Raw genomic sequence first — 26,808 nt, 5'->3', positions numbered from 1 at the left:
CTCTCTTTCTCTCTCTCTGACAACTATTTGCTGAAACACAGCCGATTTATGTAGTTACATCACAATATTATATTATCGTTATTTAAATTGCATTAAATCTTCATTCTCATTCATTTATTTTTCATACCTTGTCAAATTTGTTGAATAATTATCAATACTGTCATTTTAATGTAAATAAGTGTATAAGCCAGTGTATATTGTAACATACCTAAGTAAAGAACTAGATTCATTCTAATATAATCAATCTCTCTTTGTCAGTTTGTCAGCCTTGATCAACAAGGAGAATTCAAACCAAAGTCTAGACTTGTTTGACCCTTGCAATAAAAGCTAAATACCCAACAAGCCATATTCGAGCTCGACTCCAACAAGTATGTCATCCTTGAACAAGAAGGGTTTGCTGATTTCGATTCAAGTAGAAAAATTCAATGGGATTTTGATTAGACTTGAGCGATATTTACATTATCATTCAATATTGTGACAAAGTTATATTGATATTATGTAAATATCGCTAAACAATATTTACTTGGTGAATTATCCAATATTGTATTGATATTATCTGAAAATGTTGAACAATATCTACATGGTATATCATTCAATACTGTGACAATGTTGTATAGATATTATTAAATATTGCTTAGCAATATTTAGGTAATTTTAAATTTAATATTGTAATAATGTTGTATTGATATTATCTCAATATTGCCAAACATTATTTACATGATATATTATTCAATATTGCGACAATGTTGTATAGATATTATTTAATATTGCTGAACAATGTTTACATAATATATGATTTGATATTGCAAAAATATTATCCAATATTGTGCCAATGTTGTATTGATATTATCTGAAAATGTTGAACAATATCTACATGGTATATCATTCAATACTGTGACAATGTTGTATAGATATTATTAAATATTGCTTAGCAATATTTAGGTAATTTTTAATTTAACATTGTAATAATGTTGTATTGATATTATCTCAATATTGCCAACATTATTTACATGATATATTATTCAATATTGCGACAATGTTGTATAGATATTATTTAATATTGCTGAACAATGTTTACATAATATATGATTTGATATTGCAAAAATATTATGACAATACTGCTACAATATTATAATGACAATATCTTTAACAATGTTGCTGAATGTTGTGGCAATAATGAGACAATATTTTTTTGCTACTTGGGAAAGAAAACGGAATTAATACCTTGAAATGTAGTGATACTTTTTCTAATGGTAAGAAGAAATCAATTCAATCAAAATATACTGGCAAAGATCAGAAAATGAAAAATAAAATAAAAAGAAAAAAGCAAAAGAAATTTAATCAGTTAAAGACTAGAGCTTTGATTAATAAAATCACTCCTTTAATAGTATGTGAGTTAGGAAATAACTGTGTCAGTTCTATTGCATTGATTGATTCTGGTTCTGATTATAGTATCATTTCAAGGAAAGTTTTTACTGAAATATTACGGGATAATGGTAATCTGCTTATTCAAGAGGATATTCAGCATTGTGTTACTGCGAATAAAAGTAAATTACTGTTGAAAGAGTCAGTTCTATTAAAAATAAAAATTGAAAACTTCAGTTGGAAATTTCGTTTCTTTGTTCATAATGATTTGTCAATTCCTATTGTTTTAGGTTGTGATTTTATTCATTATTCCAAATTAGTTCCTGATTTATTCAATAATAGGTATTTCTTTGGATTTAAACCGCAATTCAAATTTTCTTTTGAAAAAAATCACAGGTTGGAATTACTAAAGAAAATGAATAGAATTGGTACTGATGTGGAATTGGACGATTTAAGCTCTTCGCAGAAAGTAGAATTAAACAAAGTATTAAATCAATTTGATGATGTTCTTACCCATAAACTAGGTAAATCGAACGTAATAGAATATGAAATTCGTCTGATAGACAATCAGCCCGTAAGGAAAGCTCCTTATCAGTTAAATCCGATAAGAATGGAAATCTTAAATAAAAAAAATTCAAAAAATGTTAGATGATGGAATTATTGAGAAATCAACTTCCAATTATTCCAGCCCTTGTTTCTTAGTTCCTAAGAAAGATGGTGGCCATCGTGTGGTAGTAGATTATAGAGCATTAAATAAAAAAAATTGCATTAGATGCTACACCTTTGCCAAACATTGAGAGTACATTCCATTGGTTTAACGGTGCTAAGTTCTTTACTGTTCTTGATCTTACTGAAAGCTATTATCAATTGAAATTATCTCCATCTTCTAAGCACTTGACTACTTTTGCAACTCCAACTCAAACTTACTGTTATACTCGTGTACCGTTTGGTTTATCAATAGGTGCTCAAGCCTTATCTACTGCTTTGAATATTTTATTTGAAGGGATAAAATTCAAATTTGTAATAAATTATTTGGATGATATTGTGATTTATTCTGAAGATTTTGAGTCACATCTTGAGCACATTACGATAGTGTTGTCCAAACTTAAACAAGGTGGGTTTACTGTAAAAAAGGAGAAAGCTAAATTTGCAAAAAAACAAATCTCCTTTCTAGGTAATTTAGTAAGTGAACATGGTATTACTATTGATCCAGCTCGGACAAATTCAATTCGTAATTACCCTAGACCAAAAAATGTCAAGGCTATCTCCAGATTCATAGGAATGGTAGGATATTTTCACAATTCATTGAAAATTACGCTGAAATCGCCTCACCCCTCAACGAACTAAGAAAGAAGGATAAAAAATTTATTTGGGAAGATGTTCACGAGAAAGCTTTTCAGAAATTGAAAAATGCAATTATGAACCCTCCTGTCTTAATAACAGCTGATTTTAATAAACAGTTTGTGTTGCAAACTGATGGGAGCTCCTTATCAATTTCTGCGGTCCTTTCTCACAATGTTGATGGCATCCTAAAGCCTATTAGTTTTGCTTCCAAAAAGCTCACTCAACAAGAATGCAAATATTCTACATATGAGATCGAATGCTATGCAGCAATTTTTGGCATGGAAAGATTTAAACTGTACTTACAACACACTAAATTCTTGTTGTTAACAGATAATAGTGCCTTAGCATGGATTTTAAAACAAGACAAGCAAATTGGTAGACTTAGTCGTTGGATACTTAGGCTTTTATCATTTCAGTTCACAACACAGCATGTAGCGGGAAAAGATAATTGCATAGCTGATGCTTTATCCAGAATGTACCATGATGACAGTGAATTGCCTGAAATTGATGTCAAAGATGAACATATAGAAGTAGAAAATAGTCTAAACTTAATAAACTCACTAAAAATTACCGATTTTCCACTAGTATTCACTGACATAAAACAACACCAAGAGAATGATCCTATTTTAGCGGATATAATAGAAAAGATTAATAATAATATTGATCAGTTTCCTTATAGTTTGTCTAAAGGAGTATTAGTGATAAAACTAAGAAACCAGGAAAAACAAAAATAGTCATACCCAAACTTCTTGTTCCTTTAATCTTCAAATATTATCATGAAAGTATGATTGGTGCTCATTTAGGTATTGCTAAAACTATTTCAAAAATTCAAGAGAATTTCCACTGGGTTGATTTGAGGAAAGATATAATTTATTTAGTTAAATCTTGTACTCTTTGTGCAAAAAGTAAACCAGCTCAGGCTACCAATTACGGTTTTTTATCATCAAAAATACAGGAAAAACCTCTTGAGATGATACATATTGACTTAGTTGGTCCATTAGTACGCACATCACAGAATAACTGTTTTATTTTTAGTGCAATTGACGTTTTCAGTAAATTCTGTTGGTTAAAATGTTTGAGAAAAGCTAATTCTGAATCAGTAATTAGAGCATTGAAAGGTATTTTTGCGAATTTCTCTACTCCTAAACAAATTATATTTTGAATTTTTACCTGAAGATGGGAGTAAGTCCTGGAATTTATAGTGTTTTCAATTGTTTTAAAAGTTTTATAGTTTTTGTTTTATAATTGTATTTTAGAAAGAAATAAAAGGTCTTTCTGAAAAAGCTGTACTATTCCCTCGTCATTTGTATTATTTCTAAATTAGTGAGAAGCCGATTAATTTATTTATTACTGCCTGATGAATAACTTATCACTTTAATAATTGTGATTTTTATAATAACTGCTCTGACGTCCGGTATTACAAAAAACTTTGAAAATTCGGAATCAGAACTTTTATATCACGATTAATGACCAAGTTGCTCAAGCCGCGAAAATTGCTGAGTACAAATTGACGTCGTTCGACAGTAAGACGCTGTCGATACGCACAAGTGTGCACTGAACTGATATTGGCTGCCAGCGGAGAATCGCTCCACTCGTAAAAACGCAACTGGCTAGCGTTGCAAATGTGCATCGAGCCTTAGTCGTGACCCTGGGACTCAACCAGGGACCCAAAAGCGTCATTTTACAAAAACAACAATTCACAGAGTACTAACACTCTACATCAAGTTAAAGAGTCTATTGACATGAATCTACATGGGTATCAATGGACAGTAAAGCAAACGGAAGCAAAATTATAACTAAAACAAAAATTGTCCGGGTCCCTGGGACTAAGAGTCACGACTAGAAGGGTAAGTAAGCAGAGAATAAGGAAAGTCATAAATCGAAAAAAACCTCACGGAATGATTCATTCCAAATCCGACTGGAACTTTATTCTTAAAAGTTGGAACAAAATAGTGACAAAACCCAAAACACAATAGGACCCATGGCATTCAATATACAAAACATTATTTCTTGTCGAATCAAAATTGGAAAACTGTAAGTATAATATAATGATAGACAGAAAGGATACTACTTGTTTCAAGGATTTCCATTGAGAACCGCCAGAAATAAATCGCTGTATTCGCCTTGAGTCCATATGTTCTGGAAATGATAAGCACAAATTTAAAATGAATACTTAGCAGTGATTTCTGTTCAATTATTTAATGTATGATAATATAGGATTATTTGACCAACCTCAGTGAGGGTGAAGTCTTAACTCGACCAGGTTTTATTTTGTCTGTATAATAATTATGCGATGCATTTTCGTGAAAGCACATGAACAGATTTCCATGAGATTTTGCAGAAATGCTCCTTTTGTATTGCGCATCAATGGATGTGTTCTGAATGAGTTTTTCCATTTTTTTCTTTTTTAAAGGAGAATAATTTAGGGGAATAACATAATGGCGATTGGCAGAAACATATTTGAATCTACAATCAGACTACTATATAATTATGTGTATATATAATTGTTTTCACAGTACTTTTTCCTTTGTCTAAATTGTGAAATTAGATGATATTTTTTGAAAGTCGTCAAAACAGCTGATCTACAGATGAAATATCTCGACTATGTGTTCTTTTTATGAACTGCTCTACCTACCTACCTCATGCACGAGAAGGAGGTTACAAAGTCCATTTCTCAAGGATGGGGTGGACCCCCGTTAGTTTCCCAAGAAGGAGATTCATGCCTGTTGATAGAGCTGATAAATAACTATACAGGCTATGAATTTGAAAGAAATCGGTAAAGTCATTTTTGATAAAATAGTGAAAAACATGTTTTTTGGTAATTATCCGCCATTTTTCTCAAGAATATTACGGAGCTCCTGCAATTCTCCCAGAAATTAGACTCATGTCAGTTAATAGGGCTTATGTATGAATTTAAAGAAGATCGTTAGAGCCGTTTTTGAGAAAACCGTGAAAAAGAATGTTTTTTAGTGATTATCCGCCATTTTTTTCAAGAATATTACGGAGCTCCTGCAATTTTCCCAGAAATGAGACTTATGTCAGTTGATAGAGCTTTATCCATGGTATAAATTTGAAGAAATTCCTTAGAGCCGTTTTCGAGAAAACATGGTTTTTTGGTGATTATCCGCCATTTTTCTCAAGGATATTACGGAGCTCCTGCAATTTTCCCAGAAATGAGACTCATGTCAGTTGATAGGGCTCATGAATAGCTATCCATGGTATAAATTTGTAGAAAATATTTGGAGCCGTTTTTGAGAATATCGTGAAAAACATGTTTTTTTCAGTGATTATCCACCATTTTTCCCGCCATCTTGAATTGAATTTCTAATCAACCGATTGACTTGAAATTTAACATTTAAACATTTTAACATTTTAACATTTAAACATTTAAACATTTGAACATCTAAACATTTAAATATTTTAACATTTAAACATTTGAACATTAAAACATCTAAACATTTAAACATTTAAACATTTGAACATTTAAACATTTAACATTTAAACATTTGAACATTTAAACATTTGAACATTCAAACATTTAAACATTTAAACATTTAAACATTTAAACATTTAAACATTTAAACATTTAAACATTTGAACATTTAAACATTTAAACATTTAAACATTTAAACATTTAAACATTTGAACATTTAAACATTTAAACATTAAACATTTAAACATTTAAACATTTAAACATTTAAACATTTAAACATTTAACATTTAAACATTTAAACATTTAAACATTTAAACATTTAAACATTTAAACATTAAACATTTAAACATTTAAACATTTAAACATTTAAACATTTAAACATTTAACATTTAAACATTTGAACATTCAAACATTAAACATTTAAACATTCAAACATTCAAACATTTAAACATTCAAACATTCAAACGTTTAAACATTCAAACTTTTAAACATTTAAACATTTAAACATTTCCATTGAGAACCGCCAGAAATAAATCGCTGTATTCGCCTTGAGTCCATATGTTCTGGAAATGATAAGCACAAATTTAAAATGAATACTTAGCAGTGATTTCTGTTCAATTATTTAATGTATGATAATATAGGATTATTTGACCAACCTCAGTGAGGGTGAAGTCTTAACTCGACCAGGTTTTATTTTGTCTGTATAATAATTATGCGATGCATTTTCGTGAAAGCACATGAACAGATTTCCATGAGATTTTGCAGAAATGCTCCTTTTGTATTGCGCATCAATGGATGTGTTCTGAATGAGTTTTTCCATTTTTTTCTTTTTTAAAGGAGAATAATTTAGGGGAATAACATAATGGCGATTGGCAGAAACATATTTGAATCTACAATCAGACTACTATATAATTATGTGTATATATAATTGTTTTCACAGTACTTTTTCCTTTGTCTAAATTGTGAAATTAGATGATATTTTTTGAAAGTCGTCAAAACAGCTGATCTACAGATGAAATATCTCGACTATGTGTTCTTTTTATGAACTGCTCTACCTACCTACCTCATGCACGAGAAGGAGGTTACAAAGTCCATTTCTCAAGGATGGGGTGGACCCCCGTTAGTTTCCCAAGAAGGAGATTCATGCCTGTTGATAGAGCTGATAAATAACTATACAGGCTATGAATTTGAAAGAAATCGGTAAAGTCATTTTTGATAAAATAGTGAAAAACATGTTTTTTGGTAATTATCCGCCATTTTTCTCAAGAATATTACGGAGCTCCTGCAATTCTCCCAGAAATTAGACTCATGTCAGTTAATAGGGCTTATGTATGAATTTAAAGAAGATCGTTAGAGCCGTTTTTGAGAAAACCGTGAAAAAGAATGTTTTTTAGTGATTATCCGCCATTTTTTTCAAGAATATTACGGAGCTCCTGCAATTTTCCCAGAAATGAGACTTATGTCAGTTGATAGAGCTTTATCCATGGTATAAATTTGAAGAAATTCCTTAGAGCCGTTTTCGAGAAAACATGGTTTTTTGGTGATTATCCGCCATTTTTCTCAAGGATATTACGGAGCTCCTGCAATTTTCCCAGAAATGAGACTCATGTCAGTTGATAGGGCTCATGAATAGCTATCCATGGTATAAATTTGTAGAAAATATTTGGAGCCGTTTTTGAGAATATCGTGAAAAACATGTTTTTTTCAGTGATTATCCACCATTTTTCCCGCCATCTTGAATTGAATTTCTAATCAACCGATTGACTTGAAATTTAACATTTAAACATTTAACATTTAACATTTAAACATTTAAACATTTGAACATCTAAACATTTAAATATTTTAACATTTAAACATTTGAACATTAAAACATCTAAACATTTAAACATTTAAACATTTGAACATTTAAACATTTGAACATTTAAACATTTGAACATTCAAACATTTAAACATTTAAACATTTAAACATTTAAACATTTAAACATTAAACATTTAAACATTTGAACATTTAAACATTTAAACATTAAACATTTAAACATTAAACATTTAAACATTTAAACATTTAAACATTTAAACATTAAACATTTAAACATTTAAACATTTAAACATTTAACATTTAAACTTTAAACATTTAAACATTTAAACATTTAACATTTAAACATTTAAACATTTAAACATTAAACATTTAAACTTTAAACATTTAAACATTTAAACATTTAAACATTTAACATTTAAACATTCAAACATTTAAACATTTAACATTCAAACATTCAAACATTTAACATTTAAACATTCAAACATTTAAACATTCAAACTTTTAAACATTTAAACATTTAAACATTAAACATTAAACATTTAAACATTTAACATTTAAACATTTAAACATTTAAACATTTAAACATTTAAACATTTAACATTTAAACATTTAAACATTTAAACTTTAACATTTAAACATTTAAACATTTAAAACATTTAAACATTTAAACATTTAACATTTAAACATTTAACATTTAAACATTTAAACATTTAAACATTTAACATTTAAACATTTAACATTTAAACTTTAAACATTTAAACATTTAAACATTTAAACATTGAACATTTAAACATTGAACATTCAAACATTTAAACATTTAAACATTAAACATTTAAACATTTAAACATTTAACATTTAACATTTAAACTTTAAACATTTAAACATTTAAACATTTAAACATTTAACATTTAAACATTTAAACATTTAAACATTAAACATTAAACATTTAAACATTTAAACATTTAAACATTTAAACATTTAAACATTTAAACATTAAACATTTAAACATTTAAACATTTAAACATTTAAACATTTACATTTAAACATTTAAACATTTAAACATTTAAACATTTAAACATTTAAACATTTAAACATTTGAACATTCAAACATTAAACATTTAAACATTCAAACATTCAAACATTTAAACATTCAAACATTCAAACGTTTAAACATTCAAACTTTTAAACATTTAAACATTTAAACATTTAAACATTTAAACATTTAAACATTTAAACATTTAAACATTCAAACATTAAACATTTAACATTTAAACATTAAACATTTAAACATTAAACATTTAAACATTTAACATTTAAACATTTAAACATTTAACATTTAAACATTTAAACATTTAAACATTTAAACATTAAACATTTAACATTTAAACATTTAAACATTTAAACATTTAACATTTAAACATTTAAACATTTAAACATTTAAACATTTAACATTTAACATTTAAACATTTAAACATTTAAACATTTAAACATTTAAACATTAAACATTTAAACATTTAACATTTAAACATTTAAACATTTAAACATTTAAACATTTAAACATTTAAACATTTAAACATTTAAACATTTAACATTTAACATTTAAACATTTAAACATTTAAACATTAAACATTTAAACATTTAAACATTTAAACATTTAAACATTTAAACATTAAAACATTCAAACATTGAAACATTAAACATTAAACATTAAGAGAAAAGACAAATCGTCGACTTGAATCTTAGACCTTACTTCGCTCGGTCAAATAATTTGTTGAGAGTTTTTAAAAAATAAAGGGTACTAAAAGATTTTCATATTGTTTTCATTAATTAGATTTATACCTCTATTATATAAGGCAGAGAAAAAATTACGTTGTCCAGTTATTATATGAATTTCTTGATTCCTTTTCTAAATGACTGACATCACATTATATTTCTTGTTGTTACTGGAAGTGAACCGTCTCAACTTATATTGACTTGCCCTCCAACCTCCAACCGTAGAAATTGCGAAAAAAATAAATTGTGTTGTCAAAAATCAAGGAAATAAAGAACCTACAGATGGAAATTACTGAGATATTCCTGGGCTGACAAATAATTTTTGAATAGTAGCGCTTATCGAATTTCCATCTAGCTGTTTACCCTGTTGTCAATATTTGCAGTAGCAGAAGTTTTCGGTGTGAATTACAACATTCAATTTGGATTTTCGTTTGATAATAATAAATAGAGAAATGATAAAATCGCCAAAAATGTAACTCTTTTATATATATATATATATATATATATATATATATATATTATATATATATATATATATTACTTCCCTTAGAATCAGGGAATGTCATAATGAGTGAGAATGTTATATCAAAATAACGGGGGAAAAGTCTTCTCACTATTATGCTCATGTTTATGTTTTTGAAGAGACAGATTCAAAGATCCAAAGGTTCAAAGAGCCTCACACGTCAACCGAAGCTTATTGTGTGTCCCAAAGTATGTTAGTTAAGCTAACCAACTCCCGTGTTCTTTACAAGGTACAGGAGTTTCTCCCCTATACCAACATCCCATTCCTATCCCTCTGGGATAGTGCCCTTCCTCATACTTCCACTCATCTCTAGAGCATAATTTAACAGAGAAAGGTTCAGTGAAAAACAACTCCGCACTCATGACATCTGATGTCATTTTAAGCACAGGGCTGTGAGCAACAACTTTGGTGATTGCGCAGTGGCCTGTTCCAGACAGGCCTTCTCTCCATTGGCCTGCAACTTTTTGTCGATAGGCTGGTTCACGAGCTTCTGCCATTATGAGAATCTAAATAAAAACTTCTTACTATTGATGTCTGAATCATTCTCATCCGACCCATAGTTATTTTTCAATTAATGTCTATGTTCATCAATGTTGAAACATTTCGAGCAAAAAACATGAAACTTTCGACATGCTAGAAACATGTAGTGAAGCCTACATGTAGAATACAACAATACATGTATTCCAGGAACATTGGTGTAGCCTATCGTCGTACGTATAATTTATTGGAGATTGAATTCATAAAAGTTTTTTAAAGATTCATCAAATGAATCGTCATTAACACGTTGAGTGCTATACAAGTCTCTTGATACCTGTAGGGACTTCCAGCCTGTGCTATGCTAAATACATGTGGATGTGTAGTTGTAGGCCTGCACAGTACAACGAACGAGTGACAACGCAGTACAACCCACATTCCACGGAAACTGTGAACAGATCATAAACCGATCCACGCGTGGAAATCAATTTCATTGGAAATTCTCGGCTGGGTGCAGTTTGCGGTGCGCCGTTGCAATAGCAATGCTTTTACAAAACTTTCCATCAAAAAATCTCTTCGGTTTTATTCGATTGCTATAGAAATATTCATAATCAATCAGCTGACAAGTAGATTAATCATTGCATGTATTATACAGATGTCTAGGGAAGCCTAGCACTGGTTTACAAAACATCCCACGGCGTGGGTTGCTTTTCGTGGATTAGCGTGGGTCTACTTTGCGGCGGGCCTTGTTTCTGCTTCTATAAAGCTGGTCACTAGACAAGATTTACCTTCCCAAACATTTATTTCTGAGTATATAATGTGTTCTCTAACTGAATATGTGTTTACTTTGATCAGACAAAAAGAAGTAAGTTATTGACTGTGAGTTTTTTGTTAATTGCAGTTTTAATATAATATAAATATTATCCCCTTCATTAGAAAGTATATAGAAGTATAGATAGATAGATAGATAATGAGGGTACTAGTGATTCCCTGTTATTATACATTCAAGTAGCCTTATTAAATAATTAATTGGAAAATAGTGATCAACCTACCGTTATTGATTCCTGCGGTTCTTTTCCAAACCGGCTTTTATAAGCATCAATAATATCTTTCAAATTGATTTCACTTCGAGCTATTAATTGGTATCTATGGGCATTTTTATTATGTATATCTGCATTCATTCCCAAATAGAACTCCTCAGCTAAATACTCATAAGGTGCGGCAGCATATCTCACTGCAAAAATAATGTTATCAGTGTGAAATTGTGAATTGTAAATCCTTCACAGATGATACGATGTTTCTGATATTTATAAGAGCAATCTCTAAATTCCCTCTTTTGCGAATAAATTCACAAAAAATTAAGGCCGTCCGGCTCGCAAAATTACTGGGTTCAAACCTCAGCTCTAGCTCAGTGGTAGATACATGAATTTTACAAATACAAATAATCACCATGAGGTTCAATGACCGGTGATTGATAATTCTTACCGCTGCTTCTATGAAGTTCTTGGAGAATACCAGTGAGAAAATCAAAAGAATATTTGATGACTGATTATCAGTAACCATGTACCACTAGAGAATGATAAGGACCAACTATAGTTGTTTCTAGTTGATTCTTAAAACGCTCGACGTGAATACAAGTATTCACCAATATACCCTTCCAAAATTCCTTAGAACTTACAACGCCAGTTCTTGAAGCTCTCTGAATCCTTATATGATATAACTGGAACCTTATTAATATAATTTTTCAATATAGTTGTTCTGGCAGATAAAATGAATATCATCAAAGGATGATAAATATTGAGTGCTCTGAATAAGATCAATATTACTTGATTCAATAATTTTAAGTGCTGCTAAATATTTGTTGGTATTAAAACAGCTCAAACTGTATATCACAAGATGAGTTAGGATATAATAAAAAATTCTATGAGTTTGTATGCTGACATAAAACACAAAATATATTCCCATGAAAATGTATGTATAAAAATATTCGATATATCTATAATTTACTTAATTAAATGTTTTCTAAAATCTGAATAATTATCACAGGTTTGGCTAATATTCACAATAGTGTGTTTCAAATTCATAAATATATTATATTTAATACTGATACTTAGACTTCCAATCAATACAAAATTCTGCCAATAAAAACCTGTTCTGTCTATAGGTTTGATATGATGTGCGTTGTTCAATTAACAAAATTAATAATTAATAAATTATTATTCAAACATGAGATCTCAGGGATTTATATGAATTCGGGCTGTGCATGGAAGTAAGCTTCCTACATATATTAAATAAATTTATAAAATGTTCTCACGAACTATGTGCTAGCATTCAACACGTTGTGATCTTTTATTTAATTCAAGTTAATTCGAATAGCGCTTTTTTATTAATTCCCCCCACTGTACGTAGAAAACCTGAAACGAGCTCGTTTGACTTATCACTCACTGAACTGAAGTTCTTGACGGTCACGTGGATTGAATTAATTAATTCCAATAATTAATTAGGTGGGCTCCTTTTCGTCACTGCTGGGCTAACGCGTGGTCCAGATTCTTATAAGTTCCTTTTCAGATTAAAGATATATTTATGGGGAATAGTTACAAATTACGAACTCTTTGACAGCACTGAGTTCACAGATAATTTAACATTTAATACAAATACTTCACATTAAAAAAAGGGTTTGGCTTAATAGTTTAGAATTTTAAAAAGAGGAAGAAAGAACCCTATACTCTGTGTGCATCCTCTCAGGTCAAGATCTTAAGCCAGAAGAAGAAGGTTTTCAGAAAAATTTGTCTCTTCCACGAATAATTCTGTAAGCTACTCTCTGATTGGCCTTCAGTTTATTAAACTCAATACAATTGGTTGCCTTGGGAATCAGGGCTTCCTTGACTTTATAATAGAAAAAATCAAATAAAAAAGAGTTTTTATACAAATATATGGAGTGTTTATCCTAAATTGATTTCATAAATAAATCATAACATGCGATTTTAATACAATTAGTTTTCATATGAGTTTTGTATACTCTTGATTTATCATGCTTTTTTAGATTATAATAAATATTTATACAGAGATAATGGGTGTTCGTATTTCTACACATCGACTTCCTTTAGTATACATAATATATCCTTTATGAGTAAATTTTATATAATTCAACCTGTTATACTGGTTGATCGAATAATCAGCTGATTCGTTCAGTATTGATTCTAATAATTATCGATTTATCCAAGATCGACTAATTCTTTTCAAAATGTAAACAAATAATTCTAACCTCAATGTTTATGCACTTTTATTTTTTGAAATCCGCCAATAATAAGAAAGCCGCTTTATAATTTTTTGATCTTACCAATGGGTTCTCATAGTTATTAAATCACAATTATTCAAGTTTTCTTATCGTTTTTGATAATGCTATTACTCCTAATCGCTAATAATACTTGATTTAAGTTGATTTATCCCTTGACTAGGTCTAACCTTCTTTCCAATTTTATAATCCTGTTAAAATTCATTGGCTCATTTTAAAATATTTGGTGGTATTAAATTACCACGTGACACAATACACCCTCTGATTTCTGATATAAAACGAGAATTCAAGAATATAATATAATTTTATGATCCAGTTGGTTTTGGATCAGAAATCTCACATGTTACAAAGTCTGTTAACAATTCAGCTCTCCTAACAATTCAGCAACATATACTACAATAAATAAATTCAATTCAAATACATACGCCTTACATCGGCCAATCTCCTTCTACACACAATACACAAATATAAATTATCTCCTCCTCCATACACAATATAAACCTTTTTTCTAATCCACGCTTCGCCCTCAGGCTAGAAGCACATTTGAACGTTAGTGCAAAACCATTGCCAACCTAACAAACTGGTAATTCTCTGACTTGCAGAATATAATATTTCTTCTCCCTAGACATAGAACAGTGACTTGTACATTTTAATTTCCATCTCTTGCAGAATTTGGGCTTTGCTTTTATACAATGAATATTTTTAAAGGATAATCTTTGGTAAGTTTCATTAACAAGAACTTCTTATTCATTTGATACATGAAACTTTGGCTTAATGCTTTTTGGTGGTAACTATGCGGTTTGATCATTTGGCGGATAATTTATTGATTTTCTTAATTAGTTTACACATAAATAATAATAATATAATATTTTTATAATATCTCTACATACAATTCACATTTATATGACACTTGAGTTTTTTATTCGGGGTATCAACTTAGATGATTTAATAGGCATTAAATACTCGGGCTCTCGCAGTGAACAGCTGATCCTTGGATGCTTGGGTGGCTTCTATTTATTCAACTGTCACCATTTTGATGCTCCTTCAAGATATACAACAGTAAGTTGGCTTTTAAATTGGAAGTTATTTATTCACTTGTTTCATTGGTGAGAATGGTGTTAAAGATGGTTTCTAAATTTGTTCTTTCTCTATTTTCAGGTATGCTGGTCGAAGTGAATACTTGTCTGTTAAATAAGTGTGTTGCCTGGCGTTCGTTTGGTACGTATTTGTTGACAGGTAAGGTCAGTGAATCCAAATATTATTATTTACTTTCTTATCGCTTAGTGTCTCGATAATACGGTTTGAGATTAGAGATATTTTCCCACCAAGTTAAATTTGGTTTGCTTTCTTCATACAACTGAACTCTATTACGTTCAGTTACGGCTGCAATTTTATATGGTCCAGTATAAATATGAAAGAATTTTCTGGTAGTTTTTTCCAATGCATTGGATAATCTATGGCTTTTTAGAAGTATTTCATCTCCGACACTGTATTTGAATTGTTTGGATTTATTATCATGATAATGTTTTCGTGAGGTCGCTGACCTTTCTAATCTCTGTTGCACAATGTGACAAATGTCTAGGTTGGGATGAGTTAAAGCATTCGACGGTGGGAAATCTATTAACTTTTCAATAAACATTTTATTTCTTTCTCCGAAAACAACTTCTACTGGGGTGTATCCTGTATTTTCATTAATACAATTGTTGAAACATTCTTCTAGGAATGGTAGATATCTAACCCAACTTTGATGTTTTTCAGAGCAGTACGCTCTCATGAATCGTGAGATTTCTGCCATACGGCGCTCCACGGGGTTCGAGCTAGGAGAGTATGTGGAAGTTCGAGATACTTTTATATCAGCCAGGTCAAGTATTCTTCTCCATTGTTTGCTACAAAAATATGATGCATTATCTGATAGAATGCGCTTAGGTTTTCCTACTTGTGGAGTCCACTTGTTCACTATGCAATTTGCTAGGACTTCTCCTGTTAGCTTACCGATGGGAAAGAACATGGTGTATTTAGAGAATGTGCATGTTAACACGAATATATATTTCTTCCCATGTTGTGCTAGGGGTAGAGGACCATAAATGTCGGCTGATACTAACTCCAATGGGGCGGTCGGCAATATAGGTATCATTGCTCCCCTGACTTGATATTTTAAATGTTTTGTTTTCTGACATAGGTCACATGCTCTTAACACTTTGACTACCTTTTTGTGCATACCTTTCAGATAACAGGCTTCTTTTAGTGTACATATCATTTTTCTTACTCCAAAGTGGCCAATTCTCTCATGTGTTTCCTTAATCACTTCTTCCGCTATTTCCTTAGGTATTATGAATCTCCAGTTATAACCTTGTGGTGTGGTGCGGTGAAATAGGAATCCACGGTATCGTGTGTACTGTCGCAGGTAGTTGGGCGGTTCAGACGGTCCTTCCTCCAATATTTCTAAAATTTGTGATAGCTTGGGGTCTTCTCTTTGTGCGTTCTGAATCCTTCTGGGTGTTAGTGTATTCTTGTAGACTTGAGGTTTGATATTTTCGGGATATGGTATGCTTTCGTCCATTTCCATTGCATAGCATTTCAGGTTTGTGTCGTTACAGTATGTGGCATCTAATTCTCGGGATAGAAAATCGGCTGTTTGATTTTGCTTTCCTGGTAAGTGGGTGAGATCGAGATCAAACTCTTGAAGAGCGAGAAACCATCTTGACAGTCTGTTGTGGTTTAATTTAGCTGTTTTAAAAAACGTGAGAGCTTTGTGGTCGGTATTGATATAAATTTTATTTCCCAACAGTAGCGTGCAGTATTTTTTACAGACTTCTACTATACTTAATAACTCCTTTTCTGTAATCGAATAGCGTCTCTGTGCTGGATTTAGTGTTTTACTGAAAAAAGCTAGTACTCCTTTGTCTCCTTTGGCACTTTTCTGAAATATTTCTGCTCCTATGGCGTAATCTGAGGCGTCTACGTTTATGTAAAATGACTGGCTCATATCGGGATGACTTAGTACAACTATTTCAAGGAAAGCTTCTTTTAACTCTCGAAATATTTTCTCCTCTGCTTCTGTCCACTTCCATGCTTTGTTGGTTGATAGTACGTGACTTAATTGGGCAGTGTAGTGTGACATACGGCTTTTGAAACGTCTATAGAATTGAAGAAATCCAATGAATTTCTGTAGTTGCTTTCGGTTAGTTGGTGAAGGGAATTTTCTGATGACTTCTAATTTACTGCTATCTTGGGAGATGCCGTCCGGGGTGATGATATGTCCCAAATATTTGACTTGTGCAAAAAATTCGCATTTTGATAATTTCAATTTGAGTCCACATCTGATGAGGCGACGAAATACTATGTCTAGGTGTTGACAATGGTCCTGAATATTTGTTGGAGAAATAATTCCATCATCCACGTAGAGTGTACAGAAATCCGTGACATCTTCTCCTACGGCTTGACGAAGGCAACGAATAAATATGGCCATGGCGTTCCTCATTCCAAAAGCTAGGCGAGTGAAGCGGTAATTTCTTCCATTGAATAAGAATGATAGATAATCTCTTGATTCTGCTGCTATCTGGATCTGCCAATAACCTGCGCTTAGGTCAACTGTAGAGTATACATTCTTCCCACTAAAGGTTTGAAGTACTTGTTCTATCTGGTCTGGGCTCTCACGGTCATCTTCCAGAATGTTGTTAAGCGCTCGCGCATCTAGACATAATCTCTAACATTCTGTCTATCTCTGCTATAGCTGCCTGGCGGTATGTAAAAGGTATTGGATAAGATTTTCGGTAATAGGCTTCATGAGGTTTGACTTTGAGTCGGCATTCAAAATCTTTAGCTAGTCCTGGCTGTTCTGAGAAGACATCTCTATTTTCAATGAAAACCTTTGCGACACTGTTTTTTGTATCTAAATCCCATTCGGCATAACAGTTTATCTTTTCCAATAATTTTTTGAACATTTCATCAGAGGAAACCTCTTTATCAATCACGCCATCCTCTGTTGTCGTTAAACTCAACACTTCAAAATGCTCCATGGTTTCTTCAATTTCATGAATACCCCAAGTCCTAGGAACGCCTTCCATGTTATATGCAAATTTTACTATCCGATTTTCTCCAGGATGTCTTTTTAAACTGAGAGGTGTAATAATTTCGGTGGTGGTTGTTTCATGGCTTGCATGGAATTTTAGTGTATGGAAATTCAAACAGGTTCGAAAATACTGTAGGAAATCAGCGCCTATTATCATTGATGGACCTTCGACTGGTAACACCAGGAAAGTATATTCAAATATAACTCCTTCTATTTCCACTTCTGAGAGACATTGAGTGGTTACTCTTATTCTTCTGCCAGGATTAATACCGGAAATGTATACATTAGTGAGGGGTAGCGTAGCTATTGCATGTTTATCTTTGATGTTTATAAACATATCCTCTTGCAATAAACAGCATTGTGAGCCACTGTCAATCAGGGCTTGTAGTCTAGTCCCATACAAATCGCATTCGATATAAGTTTGTAGCTGGCTGTCTGATGTCACATCGGTACCGTCAGGGTTTTCTAAGAGTGTTTCACACTGATCGTCCCGGAAAGTGGTGTCTATGTGGAGAGGTTTGGCATGTTCCTCTAATTTGGCAGATGAATAATTATCCTTTGCTTTGGGGGTATCATATAGTCATGTAGTTTTAGAAGCACTTATTTCTTGATTTGGTGGTGGGTTATTTGCATGTTGATTTTGGGTTGTCTTTGTTGTATGTGCTACTGTGTAAGATGTATTTGTCCAGTTATGATTTTGATGTGTTTCACCTTGATTCTTGTGACCTCCATCTCGTTTGTAATTATTCCCGTTTAAGCGATCTCTGCCATCATAATATGCTCCTTTATCCTGTTGTTTACTATTGTAGTATTGAGATCTATTTCTAGAATTATTTTCAAAGGATTGACCTCTGCCAGTATTTTCGGGGTATTTTGTATATCGAGTGTTTGCTCCGTCATTTGACATTTGATTCTCACCATTGTAATTTTTCCTGAAGCTATTGTTATTATGCTGAAGAGAATGATTGGAGTCTCCTGTGCGATCGTTTATCTGACTGGATTCAGAAGTAACGGATTGGATACAGTGTAAATGTTCCAATAATTCTTTACAACTGACAATCGAAGATACTGCTAGTGTCATACGAACATTGAAAGGAAGCTTTTTTGATAATATATTTGCTAGTGATGCATCCGCCAAAGATTTGTCTAGTTGCGAATTTTTGCACATCATCTTAGCCACAAATTCAGTATATGACTGTCTGCCTCTATTATCATATGTGCATGATATAATCTCTGATAGCGCGTCCATCTGCTTATGTTTACTCCAATACTGCTGCAGGAATTGGGAGATGAAGTCCTCCAGGCTATTGATATCTCGCATCCGGCTCTGGAAAAACATCAGCGGCTCGCCGAGCAGTAGACTGGATAGTTGGAAACGCCATACTAACCAAGAGGTGGGTATCAATTCCTGAATAGCTTTTATTTGATCTATGAATGGTCTGGGTTGCATATGACGATGGGAATTATCAAATTTTCCAAGACTTTGAAAAAGTTGAGTGCCGTTCACTACTTCATTCGGTGTATACTGCACTCGACTGACTGGGATATTTTCCATACGTGTCTCTATTCTGAAGACTCGTTCTTCATTTGCGATCCATTAATCGTTCATAATTTTCTTATTTGCATTCATTTCATTATACAATCCAGTTAGCTTCGATTGTTGTCCGCCTATAGCATTCTCTAACATGCCGTACTTTTCTCGTGATTTTGCCCCCTCTTCCGTTAAATTCGCTATACCTGTCTGCACGTTACTTTGCTCCTTGACTATTTTCGCTATTTTATTATTATTTTCCTTCACCTTTGACTCTATCTCACCTTCATTTTCTAACACCTTTTCCATGACAGTTCCCATGATAGTGGTGCCTAGCTCCTTACCCAATACGTCCACCTGTATTTCAACTTCCTTTGGTACGTCATCCAACCGTTCATTTATTTGACAGGTGACGTCATCTATACGAGTTTCTAGCTTTTTGATGACTGCAGATTGAGTATCTATTTTTGTATCTATTATATTTCTCACTTCCTCCCTGAAGCTAGAAAACTTTTCATCCATAGCCTTGACATCCTGTCTGACTGTTTTGATCTCTTCTTGTAGGACCTTGGTAATATTCTCATTGATAGCTTCACTATTTTTCTGCATAGCTTCCCGGTTTGCTTTCGCTTCGTTATCCTGTCTTGCTAGGATTTGACTAAGCATGAGTTTGAGTTCGTTTGTAGAATCATTTGTTATAAGATTAGTAATGTAACCAACTGAAGAGTCTAATGTAGTGTTGCGATTTTCTAGGTTGGCGGTGGCGGATGGCGGTTGACTGGCTACATCAGATGGGGATTGGTTGGCGGCACTCTCCGTTCCTTCGGCGACGCTTGGAGCAATCTGCAGAGACGTCGGTATCAGGTTGGACGCCCTCACTCTCTCATCTCCCTCAGCCGGACTCTCATCGGAATTAAACGCATCGACAACGTTATCGATTTTCGTAGAAGACAATTGGGCCAAATTTTGCGGGTCGAAATTGATGGAGCATACACTGCCTCCTTCTCTCTCCCGTGGGGTCTCCGCAGCATTGTCCTGGGGTTGTTGGTTGGCCGGTGTCGTAGCTACATAGTTTTGGGGGTGGTCGCTGAAGTGGGAAATTTGTGAGTTAGCTGGCAACTGGTTCATGGTGACGTTATTATGGAATACTTCGAATAAAGTGCCAAGTGTACTGCCAAATTTCAGAAATATTAAAATGGATTTAGTGATAGTGCCTATTCTGGATAAAATTGTGTGGTGTTAAAAGTTTCAAGTGTCATGTACATATATTACGAAAAGACCTTCGAGTGACAGGTATGACTTCTGACATAGATAGATTACACTAATATAGTTCTTAAAATTTTAGGTAGGGTTTTATCTTCCTTAATAACCATAATATTATAATGTTTCAATTAACTTATAACCCTGGTCAGCATAAGATATCCAGATTCAAAGATCAAAATCAAATTTTTACTATAACCTTTATGGAAATTTCCATCCAATTTTTCCTCTATTATGAGAATTATGTTATCAAATTCGTTTGATACAGTTTGTCTGTATTTATGCAGCTTGAAAAATTTCAATTTGAAGAGCAACTTAATTATTTTAGCCAGAAACTTACAATAGATCATCAGATATATCTTGTCGAATCGACTTCAGACTATACTTCTTGCAGCTTTCAGTTTTATCAATAATTTCATTATTCATTGATAGTAAGATTGAGTAGGTAAGCTTTTCATCACGCTCCACTGGTTGGGTGCCATTATGTGAAATTGTGAATTGTGAATCCTTCACAGATGATACGATGTTTCTGATATTTATAAGAGCAATCTCTAAATTCCCTCTTTTGCGAATAAATTCACAAAAAATAAAGGCCGTCCGGCTCGCAAAATTACTGGGTTCAAACCTCAGCTCTAGCTCAGTGGTAGATACATGAATTTTACAGATACAAATAATTACCATAAGGTTCAATGACCGGTGATTGATAATTCTTACCGCTGCTTCTATGAAGTTCTTGGAGAATACCAGTGAGAAAATTAAAAGAATATTTGATGACTGATTATCAGTAACCATGTACCACTAGAGAATGATAAGGACCAACTATAGTTGTTTCTAGTTGATTCTTAAAACGCTCGTCGTGAATACAAGTATTCACCAATATACCCTTCCAAAATTCCTTAGAACTTACAACGCCAGTTCTTGAAGCTCTCTGGATCCTTATATGATATAACTGGAACCTTATTAATATAATTTTTTAATATAGTTGTTCTGGCAGATAAAATGAATATCATCAAAGGATGATAAATATTGAGTGCTCTGAATAAGATCAATATTACTTGATTCAATAATTTTAAGTGCTGCTAAATATTTGTTGGTATTAAAACAGCTCAAACTGTATATCACGAGATGAGTTAGGATATAATAAAAAATTATATGAGTTTGTATGCTGACATAAAACACAAAATATATTCCCATGAAAATGTATGTATAAAAATATTCGATATATCTATAATTTACTTGATTAAATGTTTTCTAAAATCTGAATAATTATCACAGGTTTGGCTAATATTCACAATAGTGTGTTTCAAATTCATAAATATATTATATTTAATACTGATACTTGGACTTCCAATCAATACAAAATTCTGCCAATAAAAACCTGTTCTGTCTATAGGTTTGATATGATGTGCGTTGTTCAATTAACAAAATTAATAATTGATAAATTATTATTCAAACATGAGATCTCAGGGATTTATATAAATTCGGGCTGTGCATGGAAGTAAGCTTCCTACATATATTAAATAAATTTATAAAATGTTCTTACGAACTATGTGCTAGCATTCAACACGTTGTGATCTTTTATTTAATTCAAGTTTATTTGAATAGCGCTTTTTTTATTAATTCCCCCACTGTACGTAGAAAACCTGAAACGAGCTCGTTTGACTTATCACTCACTGAACTGAAGTTCTTGACGGTCTCGTGGATTGAATTAATTATTTCCAATAATTAATTAGGTAGGCTCCTTTTCGTCCCTGCTGGGCTAACGCGTGGTCCAGATTCTTATAAGTTCTTTTTCAAATTAAAGATATATTTATGGGGATATAGTTACAAATTACGAACTCTTTGACAGCACTGAGTTCACAGATAATTTAACATTTAATACAAATACTTCACATTAAAAAGGGTTTGGCTTAATAGTTTAAAATTTTAAAAAGAGGAAGAAAGAACCCTATACTCTGTGTGCATCCTCTCAGGTCAAGATCTTAAGCCAGAAGAAGGAGGTTTTCAGAAAAATTTGTCTCTTCCACGAATAATTCTGTGAGCTACTCTCTGATTGGCCTTCAATTTAATAAACTCAATACAATTGGTTGCCTTGGGAATCAGGGCTTCCTTGACTTTATAATAGAAAAAATCAAATAAAAAAGAGTTTTTATACAAATATATGGAGTGTTTATCCTAAATTGATTTCATAAATAAATCATAACATGCGATTTTAATACATTTAGTTTTTATATGAGTTTTGTATACTCTTGATTTATCATGCTTTCTTAGATTATAATAAATATCTATACAGAGATAATGGGTGTTCGTATTTCTACACATCGACTTCCTTTAGTATACATAATATATCCTTTATGAGTAAATTTTATATAATTCAACCTGTTATACTGGTTGATCGAATAATCAGCTGATTCGTTCAGTATTGATTCTAATAATTATCGATTTATCCAAGATCGACTAATTCTTTTCAAAATGTAAACAAATAATTCTAACCTCAATGTTCATGCACTTTTATTTTTTATAATCCGCCAATAATAAGTAAGCCGCTTTATAATTCTTTGATCTTACCAATGGGTTCTCATAGTTATTAAATCACAATTATTCAAGTTTTCTTATCGTTTTTGATAATGCTATTACTCCTAATCGCTAATAATACTTGATTTAAGTTGATTTATCCCTTGACTAGGTCTAACCTTCTTTCCAATTTTATAATCCTGGTAAAATTCATTGGCTCATTTAAAAATATTTGGTGGTATTAAATTACCACGTGACATCAGTCAGATCATTCATGAAACAAATCTAAATGTGAAGTCATTGGACTTGTTTGAACAACAGTTTTATAATAGGGGTCTTAAAAGCACAAGTTAGATGTGGAGTTGAGACACAAGTGAGAGAGCAAAGTGAGCAAACGCGTGTTTTAAGAATATTACAAGTGTTTCAAAGACCATGATATAAAACTGTTGTATACACTATTTCATCTACGACCACTTTGACAAAGTAGATATGGGTATCAAATTCCTGACTTGTTAGGTTAGAAATCAACTGACTGGCCTGTGTGGGAAATGATTGCCAGCTATGAAAGCATATAGTCCAGTCACTATGTACATTGATGCATGCAATTTATATTCTAGCTCTGATTTTTTGATATATCATTATTTGAGTACATAAGAGAAGTCCAGAACCAATTTCTTCATGCGAAATTTCCTTGTGCTAGATACAGGATAGCCCAAAAACCTCGTATTTTCGGATCATTTTCCAGTTTTCAGCTATTTCTGTCAAATATCGTAATCGGACAGAAAAAATTGCTTTTGCCTTTTCTTTAGATTATAAAATTTCGATTGAAATCAGATCATCATGAACTCTCTATCTTTGATGAGTACTGAGTTATTATTTTTCAAAAATGAGTGAAATTTTAAGAAAAAGAAATAAATTTTGATGAATTTTAGTTTTTGATCAACAATATTTTCCGATTGTTACCATTTAAATGTATAATTCAGAATCCGTTTGGGCGTATTTTTGTGCTCTACTATCTGAGATCAGGTATATCAATTGAATGCAATGGGTCTATATTTAAAGCAATGTATCTCGGTAACCCCTTATTATAAAAATCATTACTTGATCTTGAAATGTACAATAGAATTTTCCCTTCCATCTGCTGTGAACGATTCTTGAGAAAATATGTTCGTGAAGTAAGATTTGATTGTTGAAAAAAATATGAAAATTGTAGATATTTTTCTCATATTAACGGTTTTGGCAGTTCTATGATAGGAAAAGTGATTGAAGAGGGATTCTAGGCAACTGAGCTCGTAGAGGATAAATTTATCCACTATTTGGAATCAATCGTGAGTTTCTATGATGTATCAGACTCGTTTTATAAACTCTTGATCAACAGTAATATCACGAAAAAAATGTAAAAACTGAAATTGCCATTTTTGAAATTTTCTGTAACTTTTGAATTGTATTTGAATCGAATGTATTATTCATTGGAGTGAGTAGAGGGGGTCAATTTTGAAATCCTCACTGGATTTGGAAATTTTATCAGAAGTATTTCACAAGACATGCAGCTTTGAATGTAGGAATTGGCCATTTTTTGAGTATTGGAATAAGTAATTGGCTTAAGTACACTCAACAATAAATTTTCCATTTTTCGACCGAATTTGACTTATGTTGCATGATTTCGAACCGCCTTGACGAGCCGAGAAGAATGAAGTACTATGGAATCTGAGAATTGTGTGTCAAAAGTTATAGGTGTTTGAATTCTTGATCCTTGAGGTGTCCTTAAGCGCGCCTCTCCACTAGGAAATACTGAAATGAAGTGCATCTAACGGGTGATTCTCACAGAACATAATCTAATGAACTTATGTCATTGTGCGAAATATCAAAGTGAGGACAATGTAGTTGGTGATGATGGTTGAAGCTGAAAATTAGGTGTTTTCAACAATACAAGGAGCATTGTTGTTAGGTGTACCTGGAAATCGATATGAGATAGAGCGCTCTACCTGATCTCAGATTGCAGAGCACAAAAATTCGCCCAGAGGGATTTTGAATTATACATTTATATGGTAACAATCGGAAGATATTGTTGATCAAAAACTAAAATGCATCAAAATTGATTTATTCCTTCAAATTTCACTTATTTTTGAAAAATCATAACTCAGTACTCATTGCAGTTGCAGAGTTCAAACGATCTCATTCAATTCAGAATTTCATAATCTGAAAAAAAACAGAAGCAAATTTTTCTGTCCGATTACGAGATTTGGCAGAAATAGCTGAAAACTGGAAAATGAGCCGAAAATACGAGGTTTTTGGGCTATCTTTTATCTAGCACAAGGACATTTTGCATGAAGAAATTGGTTCTGGACTTCTCTTATGTACCCAAATAATATATTAAAAATCAGAACAACAATAGGCCTACCTATAAATTGCAAGCACACCCCCTTTTTTATGTCTATATTGACTGAACAGTCATTGAAGACATTGAGCCCCTTGATATTGATGCAATAACAATGCTCACTGAAAATGAAGATGGGATTCTAGAAGATGATAATGAGCTACAAAATAATCTTGATGAATTGAATGAAACTGAATGAAATTGAATGACATTCCACTATGTGTTCGCTTACATAATGAAATTGGGTATGACTGGAAACATTCATTCAAACAGCCACCACATGATAGCTTTGATTTTCAAACAAGTCTGGACCCATTATTCCCGATAATATAGCCAGCCCAATTGAATACTTTTCAGTCCTTTTCCCTGACACACTGTAACATATTAAAATTTGATAGGCAAGCAAAATCGCTAATTGGAAGAATTTTATAGGTCTAAAGTAAAACCGCTATTCTATTATCGCCAAATGCGATAACAACAAATGAAAGATTGGATAATAACGGCTACCACAGCTAAAATTAGAACAGCTGAATAGAAAAGAATTCTATTTGCTACTCATTATATTATATAAAGTATTGGAAATTTTGAGGTTAGACTTAAATTACCTACTGATCGGTGACCTAATAATCGATCAAGTCGTATAATGTGAAATCTAGCCAGACACCTTGGCAAAAATTTGTTGTAAACAAATAGTATTCAACTAGAGGATTTTGGAAAGCACATGGCTGATTGTTGTAGAGGGAGAAACAACTTATAAAGTCCAAAAATATTTATTATCTGTAATAAACATACATAAACCACCAAATAAAAATAAATTAGAATATTAAGGAAGTAGGATGTTCCTAGGCGCATGGATACAGTAGTGAATTTGTATGAACCAATCAAATTGCAGTAATCGATGGGCGGCAATAGAGAGCTAATTCAAATGTATATATAAATATTTCTTCAAGTGATAAGAATTTATAAATTATCACTCCTCAGTTTATATATCGGATATGGTCTAAGAAATTATAAAATGTTACACCTAAGAT

General features: G+C 32.0%; 1 protein-coding gene across 1 annotated transcript; it reads right to left on the bottom strand.

Moving 5' to 3' along the window:
* Nucleotides 1-4,608: 4,608 nt before the first annotated feature.
* On the bottom strand, nucleotides 4,609-16,589 carry LOC111051041. Its single transcript, XM_039435318.1, has 3 exons — nucleotides 16,373-16,589; nucleotides 11,781-11,962; nucleotides 4,609-4,848 (listed from the first exon to the last, which is right to left on the bottom strand). Exons 1-3 carry the CDS (start codon nucleotides 16,587-16,589, stop codon nucleotides 4,786-4,788), a joined length of 462 nt encoding a protein of 153 aa, XP_039291252.1. The 3' UTR covers nucleotides 4,609-4,785.
* Nucleotides 16,590-26,808: the final 10,219 nt, after the last annotated feature.

The sequence above is a fragment of the Nilaparvata lugens genome, chromosome 9 (assembly GCF_014356525.2).
Source record: "Nilaparvata lugens isolate BPH chromosome 9, ASM1435652v1, whole genome shotgun sequence".
NCBI classification, from domain to species: Eukaryota; Metazoa; Arthropoda; class Insecta; order Hemiptera; family Delphacidae; genus Nilaparvata; species Nilaparvata lugens.
The sequence above is the reverse complement of the archived record's forward strand: the minus strand, read 5'-3'. Positions and strand labels throughout refer to the sequence as shown.

Coding starts and splice junctions, on each gene's coding strand:
- LOC111051041 (XM_039435318.1), bottom strand. CDS start 16,589: ATGGAAATGGACGAAAGCATACCATATCCCGAAAATATCAAACCTCAA. Junction 11,963..16,372: donor TCACCGCACCACACCACAAG/GTTATAACTGGA, acceptor TTATTTTTGCAG/TGAGATATGCTGCCGCACCT. Junction 4,849..11,780: donor AACCGCAGGAATCAATAACG/GTAGGTTGATCA, acceptor TATCATTTCCAG/AACATATGGACTCAAGGCGA.